General features: G+C 44.3%; 1 protein-coding gene across 5 annotated transcripts in view; it reads right to left on the bottom strand.

The window, feature by feature from the left end:
• Positions 1-61: 61 nt before the first annotated feature.
• Epac (Exchange protein directly activated by cAMP) overlaps positions 62-14,713 on the bottom strand; it is a 43,553-nt gene continuing 28,901 nt past the window's right edge. For 4 of the 5 annotated variants that reach the window (XM_020960007.2, XM_086838528.1, XM_086838530.1 and 1 more), the window contains 16 exons: positions 14,269-14,415; positions 9,647-9,698; positions 9,186-9,283; positions 8,760-8,846; positions 8,562-8,703; positions 8,315-8,507; positions 7,970-8,115; positions 7,598-7,742; positions 5,785-5,961; positions 5,337-5,498; positions 4,177-4,538; positions 3,864-4,117; positions 3,633-3,803; positions 3,283-3,416; positions 2,849-3,198; positions 62-2,734 (listed from right to left, as the gene is read on the bottom strand). In XM_020960007.2, the coding sequence (XP_020815666.2) occupies positions 2,607-2,734; positions 2,849-3,198; positions 3,283-3,416; positions 3,633-3,803; positions 3,864-4,117; positions 4,177-4,538; positions 5,337-5,498; positions 5,785-5,961; positions 7,598-7,742; positions 7,970-8,115; positions 8,315-8,507; positions 8,562-8,703; positions 8,760-8,846; positions 9,186-9,283; positions 9,647-9,698; positions 14,269-14,415 (2,748 nt within the window). In that variant the 3' untranslated portion in view covers positions 62-2,606. Of the gene's footprint in view, positions 2,735-2,848; positions 3,199-3,282; positions 3,417-3,632; positions 3,804-3,863; positions 4,118-4,176; positions 4,539-5,336; positions 5,499-5,784; positions 5,962-7,597; positions 7,743-7,969; positions 8,116-8,314; positions 8,508-8,561; positions 8,704-8,759; positions 8,847-9,185; positions 9,284-9,646; positions 9,699-9,793; positions 10,122-14,268; positions 14,416-14,713 lie in introns of those variants that run through there. The other variant, XM_020960009.2, reaches the window with a different exon arrangement.

Here is a 14,713-nt window from a genome sequence, read left to right as displayed (position 1 = left end):
AAAAATAAGTACAATTATGAAAAATCGATACCATTAGAAGAGACATAAAGACAAGACGAGCTGCTAACACATAAATCTTTATTCGAATATTAGTTAAGTTCAAAATGTTAGACATTCAAAGATACATGATGGTTTACACTTAGTTTCAACATTGAAGGTTTGCTTTAAAATATTTAGTTCGCTTTGCATAAATCTCACTTGGCTGATCGCAATATGGGTATACAAGTAATTAGCATAAGTAATCTGGTGGTTAATGGGGCTAAAAGATCTTGCACAATATGAATGTTATTAACATTAGGTTTATTTTATTTTTTGTTTTGTGTTGCCGTCCTGCTGGGAGCTCATTCGCTCCATAAGTTACTCTATGGGGTTCAGTTACCTCTAAGTTGCTTGTTGGTGTTGTCTTCTTACTGTGAGCTCCGGGGAGCGTTCTCGCTGGTACTCCTTTACGAACTATTTACTCTATTTCTATTTCACTATGTAGTAGGTAAGTAAACTTGAAGATTGTTTTGCGTTAGACATGTAAACACTGATTTGAACATTTAGTGGCTATTACTAGTGCAGCTCAAACAGTCCCTGGCTGGCTATAACTGATTGGCATTAGCTGTATTTTCGGGTAACGGAGGTATATACGTATAGCTTTATTAATTCTGTCTGTGTGCATCCGTTAGCTACCCAGTGTCGTTACGTTTATGCAAAGTGCCTAGGTAATATTGGGAAAATAAAACGTTTGTTTGTAGAGCTATTTTTGAGATTGTCAAATCGAATCACAAGTAAAATTTGGAATTTTCTTATTTGGAGTACTTGCGTATGTATATGTTAAATTGTATGTCCTATATATAGAATATACATATGTATATGTTGTTTGCTGAAAGTGCACAACAACAATAAAGAGGATTGCGTATTGTTGCTATTACTCTAGTAGTCAAAAATATAGATACATTTGCCACACGAGGGTTTTCCCGCTTTTGGGAAACGTGTTCCTAATACTATAAAAGGTCATAGAACTTACTTCTCATTCTACCTTTAAGCTAAAATAGTTGTGTTACTTAGGTCGATAGTTTCCTCAGAGGATTGGTATTACGTCTACACAATTCTATGGGGATGATTGTGACATATTCTACCCGTTCTCGTAGCACATGGTGTAGATAAAGTAATTAAAGGCTTTCGAACTCTGACTTACGAACTGTTTCGTACTAAAATTGGTGTTGCGTTGCATGTAAATCAATCCTAAATGTTTACATTCTTTAATTATCAAATAAACAATATTGTTTCGTCTGACCCGGTTCGCTACCTCTATAAAAGTTTCCTTGAAAATTCGTTTTCTCTTTGTATTGTTTATATTTCTTCATTTTGTTTTATTGGGAGAAACCACTCGATACCTAATGTTTTGGATTTTAGTGAGGAAATAACTATTACATTACTCTATACGAAACTACACTCTATGCATTGTGGTCAGAATGGTTGGTTACATCTAAAAGTTTTAGTTTTTATTAGTGATATATCGTTGTTTGAGAGACCTTTGTTTGGAAGAGGAGTCGGTTAAGAAAGGTAACTACGATCCTAGGGTTATCTACGACTTCTTACCGGAACTACTACCAATTGGTTCTTACCCAGAAGTCCCAATCTGAGCTTGGGACTCCTGGTATTCATAGGCCGATCGGTTCTGCATTAGCCTGACGTTGACACACAAAGTAATCACACCAAATATACGCATGCGAATTAATTTTACATACATATACATATGTACACGACTACAACTAATAAGGTCCCTCTCCAGTGTTTAATGCTTTTAATGCATACATATTCAATACCATACTTAATGGGAACAGGGTATGAAATTTGTACAAAATAAAACAAATAATGATGTTGCGTAAATAAATATTAATAAATGGTTTTGTATTTTCGCGAGTCGCGCTACATAGGGGCGTAAAGAACATCCAAATGAAAATGATGGGGCGAAACTAAGGGTACAATAACTTATTCGCTAGGTAGCTTACTTGTTAATAACTAGCTTCAACTAGACTGTTTAATAGTAGGTTTTAGTTGGGGCTTTAAAAAAATAGATTCCATGCTCTCGGCTACGTTATACAATTATACAAATTAGTTTACTAGCTTGCGTAGGATTTATGTGGTAAAGTTTCGTAGGAAATTATGCAGTTAGTGCTGTTTGTTTTGATGTTGCCTCCTCTAAATGTTTAGTATCACACGCGTCCAAGTTTTGTTTGTATTCGTTTCGGCTCCCGCCGGGATTACCGAATTTCAAATTGTTTGCCATCTTTCGTTTTGTACTAAAGCAAAAAGTTTCTCGCTTGCATTGAAATGCATTTGGGGTTCAGTTCATTAGAAGATTGAGATAGTTTCCAAGTTGGGCCATAGATACGCCGAAGCCAATGCTAATGCGACTGCGACTGCGACTGGGTATGTGGATGTGGATGAAAGTTGGTCCGGGCTGCGGGTGCTGGGGCCCAAATTGGCATCCCGCCCGGCTAAGCTCATAACTGTGCAGCTAATTGCAGTTTGATTAACACACACTCAGGGTTAGACACTTAATACACGCTACAAGCTAATCCGATAACGGGGCATTCGGGGCAGGGGCATGTGGCTTAGAGCTTCCTGGTGGGCTCCACCTTCTGGGACATGGCGGTGAGCACCCGCTGGTTGTCGATGACGCGGAAGCTACTGATGTACGACCGCACCTCGCCCTCGCTCTTGGGGGACGGTGGTTCCAGCCCTGACATAAATTGAATTCAATTAGATGAATCTGCCTGGCCCAGGGAAGGAAGCGACTCGTGGAGAGCCTATACACTAGTTTCCTTCCTTGGGCTTTTTAGAAAACGATGCTTACCCAGACTCCTGGAGCGGCAGAAGCGGATGGTGCGCATCGTCTGGGCCATCATGTGCATCTTCTCGAAGTTCACCAGGCCATCCAGGCTGGTCTTGTTGCCCTCGTGGGCGAAGGTCATGTCCTTGAGGAGCAGCGGCATAAAGGGAATCAAAGGCGGCTGCAGCTTGCCCACGAATACCCGGTATGCCCGATGGTTCCGGCTGGGATCGATCAGGGCCTCGAACTCCTGGAAGATCTTCTTGAATTTTGATGGGATCTTCTCCCAGGTCTGCTGCAGCCGGGTCACTGCCATATTGGAGAGACCCATTACCACGGCAAAGAAGGCGTTTAGATTTTGGTACTCTTTGCAACTGAAACGAAATTAAGGGGTTGTTTAGCAAGCTTATAAGTTGTTTTCCTTTCAGGAAGATAGGCAATCTTAACGGGATACTTACTAGGCCGCCAGCTTGATGAACTTCCGGACTAGACCGACTCGCTTGCTCAGGCTGGGTGTGGACACCAGCTCGGTGACAATCCAATACTGAACCTCGTTGAAGCGCCGCAGGAAGACATCCAGGTTAGCCGTGATCTGTGGGAGGAAGGAGGAATTCGATCAAGACGAGAACCTTGGGAACCGAAAGTTTGGAAATAGTTTCGAGCCTTCATTTAATTACGCCATGTTGCAAAGTCTGAACTAAGTTAATTTGCCAACAGATGACAAATTGCAACTGTTAGCGGCAAGAGTCTGGCAGGCTAATTGCCCAAATGAGACTTGTGGGACTTTCGGCAAGTTGGACCCTCTCACCTTGCCAAAATGGTGCCGTCCGAAGGTGTGGTAGAGCAATTCATATTCGTGAACGGCCCAGAAGAGGTCCCACTCGAACAGGGTGATGTGGTAGGCCAGTTCCTTGGTGCTCAGAATTTCCAAGTCGATGTCGACGCCCTCCGTGGGGCACTCCTGCTCCTGTAGCTGTGTCTGTGGATGGAAATGGGTAAGGAATCTTAAAGACATCGCCGCCTCTAGGAAAACACTTACCAGCGCGTCCAGGTGATCCTTGACTGAGACAAACAGGCGGCCATTGAGCGAAAGGCCTGTTGGGATGCTTACATCGTTGTCTTTGAATACGGAGCGTTCTCCGTTTGACTTGACCTCCACCAAGACGAGGTCCTCGGGGCCCCGGTTCAGCTGCAGCTTATCGGCGGCGCAGGCCTTGATTAGCTCCGCCGTGGTGTGCATCGGGAAACGGAGGGTGCAGTAGGTGTGGTCGGCGCAGTAGACCCGGAAAATGACTGAAAGGCACTAGCGTAATATAAGAATTTCCAACACATTTAGACCTTAAGATACTTACTATCATCGTCCGGCCGTATGACTGTCTTCGATGGCGTAGCATTGCCGCTGAAGAGGCAGATGGGTTGGCCATTCGGTGGCAGCTTCCACTTCTGGCCGGCGTTCTGGTTGCGGTCCTCCTGGTAGCGCGCCATTTGGGTGAGCACGTTGTGGATGATGCTTGTCTCCTCGTTGAGGTCCGGATCGGCCTCCACCTCGGCGGCCAGGTCCTCGATGAAGTCGCACACGCTGGGCTCCTCGAAGGCCGCGTGGCGAACGGCCATGACCCACTTTTGCATGAACTGGATGACGCGCTTCTTGAAGTTGATTATATACTCACGATCCTCGGGCGTCTGGGCGTTCTCGTGGGCGTCGCAATGGAAGGTGCACGGTGGTTAAGGGGAAACCAATTTCATTCGGGATTGGGAATCGGATTTAGAGTGTGATTTGCCAGGGTCAGCCAGTCCCAAAGTGGGTTTACTGTCTTGGGGAATCTGTTTATTGATTTCTGTCCCGCCCTCTGCCCCACCTTGTTGTTGTTCTTGGTAGCGCCTGCTTATTAAACACATCACGTATTTCGATGCAGATTGTGGGATTAGTTTCAGGCATCGTTGACCAGGGCTCCCCCAATGCTCCTTATCCCTGTTTCAGGCATTCCAAAAATGCTGACCCATCACCCTGTCGAAGTCATCATTGCGGCTTTTGTTTCGGACAAAGTTGAAATGTTTCCAAGGCCTGAGCCTTTGCCGAAACGGAAGTGTTGCTTGTTAGCGTTTTCTGCTACACTCGAGCCCGGAGCCAGAGGCCCGAAAAACCACCCACTTCCCGCGGCAGCCTAGCGCTGGCTGGGATCGGGGTCATATGTGGTGGCTCGCGTGCTGCCGGCACTTAAACTGTCGCCGTGGAAATGCTCCCTATTCCAACCAGGGGAACGTGACTCGGGCGCGAGATGGACGAACTCAAGAACGGGGGCTTTTTTCTTTTTTGCATTTTTAAAGTGCACCCTGACCCAAGAGGAGGAGGATCTAGCTAAACGGACCTTGGAAACGCATGAAGTGCTATAGGGGTCGGACCTAAGGAGTACTATAGGCTAAGCTCTGGGACGTGGCTGGCATTGCAAGGACTGTCGAAAAGGTTTACGGCACACACTTTCGGTGATTTTTGTTGTTTTAAAAAGGATATTAATTGGCCAATTCATCAACCAGCTGCACAACGGGCATAAACACAATGTGCGTGAGCAGAAAGTCGTCCAGGAAGGGGTCCATTCCACCCACCGACTGGCCCAGTCGCGTCTCCAGCAGGTGCTCCAGCATCTTGGCCGGAGTGCCCGACATGACCGTGTATCTGCGTAGAATTTCAATTGGTTTATGGTTGTAAATCAAATTATTAATCATAATATTTGAACACAGACGAAATGAAAATAATCCCATCAAGAGCAAACCCTTATACTATTTTATGAGTGTATCTAAATAAACTAGTTACCGCATTATAGTATAAAGATTAGGGTACTGATTTAATTTGAGCCTCGGCATTCCGTCACGACGGACTATGGCCATAAAAATGGACATGATGCCTTTGGCTTTCAATTAAATTTGGGGGCACGGTAAATTTTGATTGGACGGACACTCACTTGAATGCGGAATGCTGTCCTCGTTGTTTGGCCACGCGCTCAAGCACTAAAACATCCTTGCCGTGCTCCTGCAATCTCAGGGTATTGGCCTCCACATCGCGGAGTATGCGGTTGAAGTGTTCCTTATCCACGCGCAGCAAGTGACAATTGTTCTCCTTTAGGACAATGGTTGCAGCTCTGGAAAATGCAATAGTACCACAACATTCTTTTAAAGTGAAATTAACTTTCCGAAAGTAGAAACCTTTCAATTGACTCAATTTTCCTTTAATAAACAAAAAGCAGCTGCATTCGATGCGCGGCTGCATAAATAGCAATAAATATGAAAATGGACGCGTTTGATGGCATTTCCCCACCGCAGAGGCTAAAAGTATTTTAAATTGGATTTTAACAGCACCTGCAGTTGGCAAATGAACACGATCGATATGCGGAATTATTCACCAGAACGCTGATATGAGCACAACGCGATTTATTATATTTGCTGAAGGCCTACAAGCTATCGGACAATTTTAATTAACCAAAAGCCTGGGCGGAAGCTTAAACTAGTTAGCAATTCAGTTCAATCATTTAAAGTGCATTCTGGGGATATTAAATGTTATGGGAAGAGGTAATTAAGGATGTTTAAATAGTAAAACGCAGAGAACATTAACATTAAGATGTGTAACGCCTAGACACTTATTATTGTAATGTTTTCATCTTAATCTTATTGTTGTTGGAGATTATAACAAAGCTGCTTAAAATGAAATATATTAAACATATAACAACATTAGGATGCAATAAATGTTTCAGAGTGCCTGGCGCACTTTCTTAATAGATTGTTTTGGTAAAAAATGCTTCCCTTTCAACCGAACTCTGAGCTACAACCAAATGACAATAATAATAAAAATAATGAATCTGTAAATTATTACATTTCATATAATATATAACATTAAGATGAGTTACGCCCATATCGCCCCAATCGAATTTTCAAAAAACAATTTCAAGAGCACTTAGAACTAAGTATCTTAGTATTGTATCGTATTTTTAAAACCTCGTTACCTGTTTACAAACTCAGAGTTAAAACATAATGATGTTCTTTATAATTATAACATTACGATCCGTATCTTAACACAACCCGGCGCCTTTTATTTATATATTGGCTTTTCTAAAACCAGGGACGAATCTGATAACAATAACATTTAATATCATTTACTCCTGAATAAAGCGAAATTTACTTTGAAAAACTCTGAGTAGCTTCCCAAGAGGGATTTCACTTCGACGTTTCACCCTGTCACCGGAAGCCCTGCAATGACGTAGGATATCACCAATATAGTGAAACGAAATTCCCAGTTCCAATCAGTGAAATCAAGGCTTTCCCTCCTAAACAGGCTCCTGGGTCTGAGCTGACAATCAATCGATGCGAAGACTATTCTTCAGCAAGCCTTTGATACATACTTAGTTCCTGCCTTTGCAGTTTAGGCAATGGCTTTCCGATTGGAGACGGACCTTGGCTAATATTTTGTTTCAATTTTCAATTGTTTGCTGTAAATGGCACACAATGGCGCCTGTTATCTGTTGCTGTGCTTGTCTGCTGCTATCTGGTCCGGTGCACCACACCATTCGCCGTTCTGGCCTAGACTATTGTGTGGCTTTGCGGACTCCACAATGGTTGGGAAACCAAAAAAAAACCAAAAAAAAACAGTAGAAGCATGGCACAAAGAGACCCAGAGTGTAGCCCAACTCAGGTGTTTAGCTCGCTAAACGGTCGTCGTCCGCCCACTTAAAAATTATTCAGGGGAAGTGATTCAACGACGGGGATGCCCCGTCCGTCACTCACCTGGGTGCGTCGTTTATCAAGGCCAGCTTGCCAAAGTCATCGCCGGTCTTCAGGGTGGCGACGGTTCCCTTGCCGTGTATCACAACATCCACAGATCCCTTGAGTAGGATGTACCAGGAGCGTCCTTCGTCGCCTTGATTGAACACTGCAGTGGCGTACATTGTTGTTTTTATGGTCGTAATGGGTTAAAAGCGTTTGGGGGATAAAAGTCGCTATTAGTGCTTATAATATTCTGGCATCCACTGGTTTATTGAGACATAATTAGTCCGGGCTTAATTAAAAAGTTTCCCAAACTTTTCGTCTGGTTCGCTCCTTGAGAGTCGCTGCCCCGCTATCTGCGGGGAGTTATTAATTCCGCCGCCCTATACTCACATATTGTGCCCGCCTGGGCATGAGCCTCGAACACGAATATCGACGACAACTCCCGCTTGATGCTGGTCGATAAATGGGAGAGGGCGGCTATGTGGACCAGCTCCTCGAACACCAGCTCCAGTTCCTCCGAAGTTCGTTCGTGCGACCTGGGTGTTGGCGGGAATAGGTCTTTAATTTCTGAACTTTTCCCCCTTTACATCATAATCTTTTCTTTGTGAGACTAATTATGGTGTGGTACTAGATACTAGTTACCTTTAAAATGCATTGATTCAAGTGAATTTTAAAAATTATACGAGTACTGTTCTAGAAGGTCTTTCAAGCCCTTATTCTACTTCCGCTACTTACGGCTTTCGCAATATCATCCGCAGAGTGGCATCCGGACCACGCTGGAATAGAGCGCTTAGTGCCTCACGGATGTGCTCATTGGCCGCTCCCAGATCGTCTGACTGGGGCACTCCCGCAGCCGCTGTTCCGCCCTCTTCGTCCAGGCGAAACCGATAGAGAAAGCACTTGTCCTTGAACGGCTGCTCTTTGTTGACTGCAAAACAGGGCAGGATTAATGCGTGTTCCATTCGGGTCGACTAGAGCTTACCATGTGCGAGAACTCCCTCCTCGACGAGCGCCTGCCACATGCCCGCCGCCTGGGCGCGGGTGTGGACGATGGGCGAGAGGTTGACCAGCCAGTCGACGAGCTCGGTGCCGGGGGCGCACTTGCGTATTAGCTTGCCGGAGACCTTTTCGGACAGGACACTCGTAATTAGCATCATAAAGGCGGACTTAGCACACTCACCTTGCGATCCTTCAGACAGCTGGAGTTGTCGGCCACGAGTAGGGTGCGTAGGGCCCAGCCCATGCGGCTCATAGCAGGACTCGGCGTCTGCAAGGAAAGTTCACATTCTCACTCTCTGACCTTAGACTTCTTCTTAAGTTGCTACGCCTGGACTTTCCAGCCATCCGGCTTATGGGCCAAGTGTCAAAGCCAGAGGAAATGGCCAGAACGAGACCTTCAGCACCCGCACCCCCAAAGCCTCGCTCATGAATAACACATAAATATTTTGTAATTCCCTTGACAGCACCTCCTGGAGCAGCAAATTAACTCATTTGTCGTCGTCAATGTCAGGACATTACATTTATAATATTTATATGAGTTTCAACGTGCTGTCGACTTTTTATATATATGACTCTGTATATATGAATCTATATATTTTGTACTTACCTCGGTAATGGGAAGCGCTGGGTTGGGGTGGTCCGGGCTGAGGGGTCGCTTGGTGGGCGATGTGGCTGCGGCTGCTGTTTGTACGCCAGGACCAAAACCTAAAAACACACCCGACAGCAGTTTCCATTAATTAATGTTATTTCAACCGAATGGTTGGTTTAAGTGCGTTTAATATGTTGATTCAATCAATGGACGCACTCAGTAATGGATTCCGCAACGTGAACCGTTGTTTGCGAATTGTGATTGATGATGAATGTATGTTATGTATGGAGTACAGATGAAATTATATCGTTTCAATAAAATCAATTGAGACACAATATAAGAAAGAATAATTGTCCGCAGTTGTTTCTATTATTTTTTATCGCCGGATTTATTTCACTTAAGAACTCTTTATTTTAAGTACTCTCAACTCTCTCCCTCACTGTTATCCATGTCAATATTATTGATTATTGTTTACTCACCGTTCTTAAATTTGCAATTGGTGAAAATATCGTTCATCAACTCCTTGTTTTTCTGCAATTGAAATGGAATCGTAAATATCCATTAGTCTGTGCCGTACTGTTGTTGTCTTGGGTGTGTGTGATAAGTGCAATGCGGATTCCTATTACGTTGCTCATTTCAAAGGCCGTCGACTGCGGACGCGTCATCTGCCCACGCTGCAGTTGTCGTCGTCGCTTGACGGCGGCGGATGTGGTCCCAGCTGTGGCCACAGGGGCTACACCCGGTCCCGAACCCGCTTCCGCTGGCTCCTGGCTGTGCCTTCGGTAGCGGAGGAGGAGGACGCCCGAGGCCAGATCCTCGCCGGCCACAATCTGGGCGGACCAGCGCTGCCGGCCAGCTGCCATGAGCAGCCTTTAGCCTTTTCTTTCACTTGAGACTGGCGTGCGGGTCCGCAGGTAATTACTGCCAAACGTTGCTTCGCACACTGATAAGTGGGGGCGGGAAGTTGACAAATACATTCCAAGCGCCACCACTCGATGTGTGCAATTACTTATCAGCGAGGAGAGTTGTCAAAGCCCCTCGATTTTATTTTTAAAATTAACCCACTAAATGTGGGAGCCCTGCAGAATTATTAGTTGATTTGTCATGAGAACAACAGAATCGCCAACAGAATCATGTTACTCTTATATTTTTTAAATATATGCATTACTAGATCCTCAATAGATCTCTCAAACTTTCTTCAGTGCATGGTGTAAGAATGTTCGTAAGATAAGTTAAGTATTTGCATTGCACAATAGTGCATACTTAAACCCATAAACTGACTTAAAAAAGTGAATATATCACGAACGCTCCCTGCGCTTGCTGTGGAAATTGAAAGGTTAACGAATTCCAGCTGATCCATTAGCTGACGATGGGTTAAGGGCCAACCCAAGTCGCTTGGCAACTCTTGAGGCTCTGCCCTCTGATAAGGAACAATAGCTGCGTTGGCGTCGTCGGCGACGCTAATTAAACGCGCTTTGCTTATCAAACGCACAGCACGCCAAAACTAGTGCCACCCACTGGGTGGGTCTGGAAGGGGTGGGTGGTAATGGGAGGAGGTTTGGGGGTTAGGTTGTCGCTGCTGGAGCCGGAGTCACAACCTTGAAAGCCAGGCACATTAGTTGAACTGTGTTGTTCGCGAGCGTGCCTGGTACTTTGAAAAAAATTGCAAAATAGCTTTGATTTTTATTTTAAGCTAAGAAAAAGTGGTAGAAATTCAATGGAATAAAAAGTGAATGGGATTAAGAAGTTGACAAAGTCTCTACAGATATTTGGACTTATTTATGACATCATTAAGAGCAGTTTTAGAATTAACAATATGTGTCAAGTAAATGTTATGAAGTGTACCAATGTCTTAAAGCCCTTTTAGATAATAGCTTTTTGATTATTTATTTAGTCCAGGTCCATATCCCATATGTACCATATTTTCCTTCCTATATCCTAAACGTCCGGTTATCAAATGGTTCAAATGGTTCTGAACGATTCCGGCGGCAATATTTATAATTAGTTAAAAGAAATGATTATTATTAATGTCATTTATAAAACTCTTAAACCACAACTCCATAGCCAGTATTTGCAGGAAGCATACGAAAGAAGACTACGATTCAACTGCATTTAATGTTCCTTTCCTTTACTTAATGACGTAAAATTCTTTAGCAGCTACCTGACCAAAAAAGATAAATATCCGAAAAATGTCTCACAAAAGCACATTGAGTGTCTATCCTCCTTCGAATTAAAAAGAAATTTACAAGAAGTGCCTGATAAAGTAATTTATCTGAACGAGAGAGACAACAAGACGCACACAACGTATTCCACTCGAAAAAGAATTTACAAGGAGTTTCTGTTAAAGCTATAAAATCTAGGAACTTTATATATATATTACTATTTAATAGTGAGTTCAGAAACCTACCCTTTGGCTTTCAGTTGTTTTCTTTCGATTCGAAAACTACTGATACAGAAAAATATCTCCTAATGAACTACATTCTTCGAATTCTAGTCCCTCTTGGTAACTCAACCCAAAAGAAATGAAATCTACAAAGACACAAGCAAATAACTGCAGCGCTGAGGAGTAAGTCCTGTGGATTTTCTGAGAAGTGTGTTCAATGAACACGGCTTCCAGCCACAGATGCAATTTAAATTGAGCTCTGTGACGTGCACTTTGATGACTCAAGTGAATTTGTCTCATTCCTCCGAGCCAAAGCCTTCAAAATCCTTTAGTGATCGGGCATCGCCCTCCCTCTCCGCTGGGAGCCTCCGGTGGGACGACTCCCTCGAGGGTTCGCATGTGCAACTTGTATTTGTGCATAAATAAATAACCACACGGCCATGGACATGCAACTGTGCATGCCCCGGGCAGTCAATGGGGCCGCCTGCAATATTTATGGGCTGGATATTACGTAGACCACATGTTTGGCAATGCCATAATGCCATTGTTGCTTGGGCGTCGGCGGCTAGAACGCGATTTGCGGGGCATTAAATCGCCCGAAATTAAATGCAAATATTTGGGAATCGAGCGGCATTGAATGGCTCTGAAAGTGGGACTCGCCAATTGAGTAATATTCGAATACTCAGTGGCAATCGGCGAGTTTACCGCAAGTGCCAAGTGTAATTTCCGCCATTGATTACGCCACGCCCAGGCGGCCATGCAAGACTCACATCCGCCCCCGGCTGGTCTACATTTTTTGCAATCCGAATCCCAATCCCAATGCCAATCTGAATTGGATTGGGATTGCTGGAGCGCTTGTCCGAAGTAATTGGCAGCCATTGAATGGTAAGTGGCCCTGCTGGCTGCTAGTTACTGACGGGTTTCCTATTCACTCTTGTGTGCCAGTCTGCATTTTGGTGAAACTGAACTGAACTGGTAATTAACCCGAAATTCTCTTTCACCCGCCGCCACATGGGACTACAATCGCTTTCTTTGGCATTTTCAATTTGCCATCTCGGGCAAATATTTGCGCACAAATCAAACTCTCTCGACTACGACGGAGGATGACAACTTCCACTAACTGAATGGCTTACTATACGAGAATTTCCTCCCATGTATGTACTCTTGGCTTTGCTGCAAACACTTTTCTTACTCCTTTTCAATTTTCCCCCCTGATTTTATCGCATTTACGCAGTGCCAGCGGCAGGAATATTCCCCAGCTCGCATTTTTATGGCATTGCAACCAGCATCGACTTTCCACTTTCACTCCATTGTTGCACACTGCGTATACGTGACATGTGGTGTCCTGGTGTCGCAGCTACTTTGTTATCGCTCGGTTCAGCCCGTGCTGCCTTTCGGGTTAGCCAATGTTGGCATAATGTTGCAAAATAGTATATGCCCCAATTTGGGGTTTGTCTCCCCTCCCCCTCGGCTTTCCGCCCCTAACGAATAAGGTAAACACACATCGCACGTCGCATCCCCTGCCCTTGCGTGCTTGTGTGCGTGTCGGTCTGGTCCTTATACCTTTTGTGGCTGCCGCAGGGGATGACTTGGGGGCCCTGGTTGAATGGCATTGTTAGTGGGGTCTCCGAATTTATCAGGGAAATCCACAAAAGTCGTACTCGCATTGAGTTTTGCATTCTGACTATGTACCGAGAAGAAACATTGTGGTTGGAAATAATGTAATTTTGGGGCTTAGTAAAATTTTAATAGTAATAATAGGTAGGGTATTTTCGGAGGGTCATAAGTTGTGGAGAAGAAATTGAACCTCTTACTACTTATCTCAGGAAATAATGTGTTTATTGGTACTTCGAACCGGATATCCCAGTACTTTAGAGATTTTTTTTCCGTGTGGAATAGCTCATTCAGACAATTCGAGGGGATGCTGAGTTTAAGCATTTTTTAATTTGTGGGATCTTGTGAGTACGGCATTAGTTTTCCTCAGTGCTCTTTTTGTCGATTGTGTGGAATGCTCAAATATTTACAATTTGGCATATGTAAGCCATGTTGTGGCTTTTGGTTTGCTTTGGCTTTGGAAAATTCCTGCCTTGTGGCTTGCCTAATGCAAATACTCTTCTTCCTTGGGCCAAACGCACTTTCCATCGCAATTAATCATATCTAATAATTTACTTATCAAGCTAAGGTTGCTAGCCTTTTCAATTAATTAGCCCAAGTCCTAACTGAGCGGCCACATGCAATCGTTACATAAATATGATGCAGTGCACTTAGGCTGTCATTACACCATAGTCCCAGTCGCCGCATATAAACATAGATGGAACAAACGACTACTTAGCCGACAACAGAAACTAGGCTTAATTCCCCACTCTGCGGCAGAGCCAAAGCACTTAACACCGGGCACCCAAAGTGCCTGCCATGTGTTCGGGCTTAGGCCTAGAAATTCATTAGGAAAAAGCCCCTGGCATAAGTACGCCCGGATCCCGGCCCGCCGCTCCGAGCATCATTAAATGTTAATTGAAATTTTAATTAAATATTTTCGGAAATGACGCAGGAATACCGCAAATAGTCGAGCTCCCTGCTCCGCACATATTTCTGCATATCACTTCGCAAACTCAGGCACAGCTGCTCATCAGAGCAGATGGACGACTCCTTTGACAGGAGCGCAAATCGATGGGAGCCGTCAGTCAACCCGAAACCGTATGCCATCGCCGGAGCACTCACCTCCCAAATAAGTCGGAAGTCCTGCTGCTCCACGCGCAGCAGCTCGCAGGTCGTCTTCGTCACCACGGTGCTGTCCCGTGGCAAGTCGTGCAGTACGGACTCCCCGAAGGTGGCTCCCACGCCCAGGTTGCACAAGGTGACGGCGCTCTGCAAATAAATAAGGCAAAAGGTTCAGTTAGAAGGTGTCACTTGCGAAGTATATTGCAATTGTACGAAATAAGCTTAAGTTTGCTTATTTTATTACCACCTAGAATAAGATCTTTGAATGATAGCGAACAAAGAACTAACAGAATACGAAATCAAAGAACATAGTACACTATGATCTTGTAATCCCAGTACTCTTTATATCCCACATTATACGACAAGTAACCAAATGAACACTGAGTAAGATAATGTATGTATTTAACTATAACAAAGACTAGCTTTCAAAGAATGTGGAATCTTT

The sequence above is a fragment of the Drosophila serrata genome, unplaced genomic scaffold, assembly GCF_035046125.1.
Source record: "Drosophila serrata isolate PLE 108 unplaced genomic scaffold, ASM3504612v1 contig_349, whole genome shotgun sequence".
Taxonomy (NCBI): Eukaryota; Metazoa; Arthropoda; class Insecta; order Diptera; family Drosophilidae; genus Drosophila; species Drosophila serrata.
This window is presented reverse-complemented; position numbering and strand designations above follow the sequence as displayed.